Source organism: Sinocyclocheilus rhinocerous, unplaced genomic scaffold (genome assembly GCF_001515625.1).
Source record: "Sinocyclocheilus rhinocerous isolate Xijiao unplaced genomic scaffold, SAMN03320098_v1.1 scaffold962, whole genome shotgun sequence".
NCBI classification, from domain to species: domain Eukaryota; kingdom Metazoa; phylum Chordata; class Actinopteri; order Cypriniformes; family Cyprinidae; genus Sinocyclocheilus; species Sinocyclocheilus rhinocerous.
Genome location: NW_015656169.1, coordinates 177834 through 182916, shown reverse-complemented (window position 1 = coordinate 182916; position 5083 = coordinate 177834). Strand labels below are relative to the sequence as shown.

Genomic DNA, 5083 nt, shown 5'->3' with positions numbered 1-5083 from the left:
CTGGTATTAATGTGGAGGAGATGATCAGTTCACGTGCGCCTCGCGCTGCCGCGTCTATTGATCTTAGGCGCGACAGCGATCTGTCACTCCACATTAAACAGCGCCAAAATTGCATTTATTGTTTGAATACTGCAATACAATGGACATAAATTGAAACCCGAGACTTTGTTTCATATTAAAAGCACCAAAGCACAATGCTTATTGCGATTTATTGGATGGGAAGTGCCCTTCAATGTTCCGTCCATTAACTGAAAACAGGCTAGACTAATCGATTCTTGGGATTTAAGAATCGATATCGTTCCGTAAAAAAGAGAATCGATTTATATCGAGATATCGATATTTTTTACCCAGCCCTATAAAGGAGTGTACATAAAGACAATGAGAAAACACAATCAGTGTCCTTCATAGTGTGGCAGGCAAAGACATACTGTGCTAGTTACTGTACATACTATGGATATCACATGTAAAGGCATGATTGTAACCCACCACCACTTCAGCATTCAGTCTCCACAAAATCCCATGTACGTGGATTCAATAGCTGACTGTAATACAGCACACATGCATGTCTACTGCTTATAATCTAATGTGCTCAAATAGTGAGTCAGCCTTGATTACCATGCTAACATTGAGATCCATCCTGTGGCTTCTTATGGCTTAAGATCTCTCTCTGTAGGCTTGATTCACAGTGAACGGCAATATACGGTTTAACCGAACAGACCCGCGCACAGTATTGCTGCTTATGAATCAACCGATGACTCAGTGTGCGAGTTCAAAGTGGATGCGAGATACAACTGTGTGAAATTAGAGGAAACGATGGGAGTAAACCTCTCTGCCACTGTCATTTCACACACATCAGGAAGACAAAGCTCTGTCCTCCATCTACAGTCTCTTTACCGTGTGCTGTCGTAAACTCACAAGTGTCTTCATAAACTATGTAGTAAATCTGGCTTCGCCTATCTCTCTTTCTGTTTACTTTTCCATCTTTAGCTTGCTGTGTCTCAGTCAATTTCAGCTTCAGGGGCTTTATTGGCATGACGAACAACAGTGCATTTGTATTGCCAAAGCAGTAGCTGCTTAGCTGCAGTCCATAGTTATAGTGTGCCAAATCAATAATGATAAAATATGACAATGAAAATAACAAGGAAGGGCTATAATACAGGTAAATATTAGGTTAAATGAGAGACGGCGATAAGTAGACGCAGTGCATTGCTCACTGGCCCCCAGACTCACTGGCAAAATCATTCTTGCTTTGTAATTATGCCACACTTGCAGCACTATAGAACCATGCATGGGAAATGTTCTCGTTAATCACTCATTTGCATCTGCCGTCACATGAAGGAGGCGGTTGTGCGTAATGTGACCCGTAGGGCCTTGACTCATTAAATATGACAGCCCGAATCATCTACGCACTCACTCTGATTGGTCTGGCAGTGGGCTGACTTTAATAAGCATGATTGGACCGGTGGGTGATATTAGTGTTTGTGACAAATCAATGCAAACCATCTTGAACTGTCTATATAATAGAGGGTTAATGGGTATGTTTGCTTGTGTGTGTATTTGTTAAGGAACCGTATTCGACAGTACCCAGCCCTTGTGAACTGCACAACGATAGACTGGTTCTCTGAATGGCCACGTGACGCTCTATTGGAAGTGGCTGAAAGATTTTTGGATGGACTCTCTTTAGGGAGCGAGGATGAGGTGAGACACATCAAAAGAAATATGATCCATTGATTGATTTCCAAATGCTGTCAATGTATTACACACAAATACACAAAGGTATATTATGGGTTAAATAAGTTAAACTCAACCCTATTAAATGATTTTTGACATGTATATCAGTTTGATAAACAATTAAAAAATAAAGAAATAAAAAACAGATGTACTTAGAATAAAAGTCTAAGGTTAAGTGTACAACAGTTGCCCCCCCCAGACTTCCATTGAAAGTACATTACTTTACACCCGTAGTGGTGTGAATGTAGTTTTTTTATGCAAATTTTTCAGTTAGCAAGGCCATTGTTGAAATGTGCAAATCATTGTCAGACTACATTATTTTAGTTTTCCACAAAACACTGAGCGGTTTTCAACACGGACTTAACTTGTAAATGATTGCTATCGGGATGTGATGAGACTTTCAACCAGCATAACAAAAAATGTTTCTGAAGACAATCACCTATTGCACCTTTAATAATCTTACTGACCCAAACTTTTGAACGATATTGTAAAACTTAAATTTGATGCTTAGAATATTCCTTTTATACACTCTACAAGTCCAATAAAATCAGTGACAATCACCCCTGGGCTTTAATTTGGAGTCTTTTTGAGCAGGGCTTGAAAACGGAAAAAAAAAATCAATCTGTTCACTCCGAGCAGAATCCATATTTTAACGTTTCTGTTCCTGTGTTCCTCTGTATTACTACCATTCCGAAACCGGTTCGAGAAGAAAAAATACCGGTTAATAACTTCATTTTTTTTAAACAATTTTCTTTGCCTATAATAGGCTAATAATAATAATAATAATAATAATAATAATAAAGTACAACGTTTTCTTTACTCAAAAAGAAAAAGAAAAAAAAATCTGGAATCTTAACCCGCTGTCACATCCAAGACAGCATCATCTTTTCTAGATTTTGGCCAAATGTAGGCTACTAAACAAAAGAAAAAATCTATTAACACTTTATTAAAGACATTAAAGTATTTTTTAAGATTAAAAATGTTTGCTGCATTGTTTAAAAAAAAAACGCTACTTGATTAAGATTGCGTTTTGAGAGTAAAAAAAAACATAACCTAAGTCGCGTAGGCTAGGCTCGTGTTGCATTTTATTATTCCATTCAGAAATAATGTAGGCTAAAATGCCGGTAAAGCAAAATGTTTACAAACATTATAAACACAGTTATTAGTTTCTCTCCACAGCAAATCCTCTAAAGTTAAGGCTATGCGTTTAGGCTATAAAAATGTCAATCCAAAAACAGTTTATTAATTAATTTTCAATTCATTAATTTCAAATTCATTAATTTAAGGTGAAACTGATGCCTACCTCTCTCATTCGGCACAAATCCAAATGTTTACATATTCGCGACATATCTGGATGCAAAAATATTATTTATTATAGGCTAGGTTTTGTACTTCACTCGCATCAACGTAAAACCATCATCCTTCACATTGGCTATATCAGCACAGTGAGGCGGTGGTCACGCTGAACGCAACATATTGTACAACGGAGCAGTGTAACTTTTTATACGTTTCTTTAATTTATTTACGTTTCTGTATTTTATTTTGATAATGAACAGGCTGCAATGTCGCAAAAATATGTTGTGTCTGTGTGTGTGTGAGGTGCTGGCGCGATATGGTCATACAAGCAAGACGTCATTCAAAACTTTTGCAAAATAAACTGTAAAATAAATAAAACTGTAAAGCTTTTGTAAAATAAAGAAAACTACTTTCTGCCGTCTAGTTTTCCTTTCCAAAAACTTTGGATCGCGTCAATGAACCAAAACTCAGCACATTTTTTTCTTTCGTTTTGTTAATCTGTCAATGATTAAGTGAAATATATTTAGTGTATATGCCTATATGTTCCTTTTTATGCAAGCCTATCATTTTATTCTGTTTTCTCCATTCACAGAAGCGCTGCAGGTGCATGTGATCTGTTGAATCCATCTTACACTATCCTTGGATAAACTAACGCCAGTGCATTGCCATTGCAACCTACTTATGATGAGTTCACAGCTGAGCGTGTGCATTTCACTCGTTGGATGCGTCAGCATCACATTTGCAGACCATACTACTTGAATTCCTGATTGGTTGGCAGCTAATTTCAAATATTAAATGGAACGATAAAATAACGTTATTAACCGGTTAATGGCCATTTCAAATTTTCGATTCTGTTCGGAACTATAAAATTTGATTTAGTTTCTGTTTCTGGTTCTGTTCCTGTCAAAATTTCGTTCGTTTCCGGTTTTCGCTTTTGTTCCTTGAACCGGTTCAGAGCCCTGTTTTTGAGGTACTTCATCTCTTAGTAGCTGTTATTGAATCATAGTTTAATTGAATTTCAAGTGTCGAGATTCATCAGGAGTCTTTGACTCTCTCATCCTTCATCTCTTTGTGGATTTTTTGTTTCCTTTGAGAGAGATGTCATACAAACCGTGTTTCTTTTTGCTCAGTTTTTGAACTGCAAATCACTTTGACTTGAGGTTCTCCATTGAGACTCTGTTGTTTAGAGGGAGTTCAAGCCTAGTTTTGTTTTAGTCTGTTTTAGGATTAGTTTGGGTTTATCATACAGTACTTCTGTTGTGACCTTGTGCAAGGTTTGTTTAAAACGGAGGCTTCCACATCTTGTCATTTCTCTGGTGTCTTCACAGATCCAGACTAATGTTGCCAGTATCTTTGTGACCATGCACCAGTCTGTGGCCCAGTTCTCTCACAGGATGAAAGTAGAAGTAAAGAGACACAATTACGTCACACCTACCAACTACCTGGAGCTGGTTTCTGGATACAAGAAGTAGGAATCAAACACACTTTTATCTTTTCTGTTGTTCGTTCGTTTTTTTTTAATTTTTTTAGCTGCCATCAAGATTTAAAAGACGTGGTAGTTTCCTGTTTCCATTTTACTGTTGTCTGTTAATGGTAACTCTAAATAAAACAGAGTATTCTGAAACTCTCTCTTTTTTGTCAGGTTGCTGTATGAGAAGCGTGGCGAGCTCGGAGAGCAAGTGTCTAAGTTGAGGAATGGCTTGTTTAAAATCGACGACACACGCAGTAAGGTGGAGGCCATGTCTGTAGAGTTGGAAGAGGCCAAGAAGAAAGTGGCTGAGTTCCAGAAACAGTGTGAGGAATATCTGGTTGTCATTGTGCAGCAGAAGAGAGAGGCAGATGAACAGCAGAAGGTGCGTGTGTCGGTCTGTCTAATGTTGAGGCCCTTTATTAGGGCTGAAAGGTATGACCAAACTCTTATATTATGGTATGAATAATTACAACTTAAAGGGTTAGTTCACCCAAAAATGAAAATTAGCTTGTGTTTTACTCACCCTCGAGGCATCCTAGGTGTATATGACTTTCTTCTTTCAGACGAATCCAGTCAGAGTTATAT

At 37.6% G+C, this 5083-nt stretch overlaps 1 protein-coding gene across 1 annotated transcript in view; it reads left to right on the top strand.

Annotated features, from left to right (window-relative positions):
• The window catches only part of LOC107719783 (dynein, axonemal, heavy chain 2), a 138668-nt gene that overhangs the window by 96667 nt on the left and 36918 nt on the right, over nucleotides 1-5083 (top strand). Inside the window, exons 52-54 of the mRNA XM_016527297.1 lie at nucleotides 1566-1698; nucleotides 4356-4495; nucleotides 4670-4880. Of these exons, the coding sequence (XP_016382783.1) occupies nucleotides 1566-1698; nucleotides 4356-4495; nucleotides 4670-4880 (484 nt within the window). The remainder of the gene's footprint in view (nucleotides 1-1565; nucleotides 1699-4355; nucleotides 4496-4669; nucleotides 4881-5083) is intronic.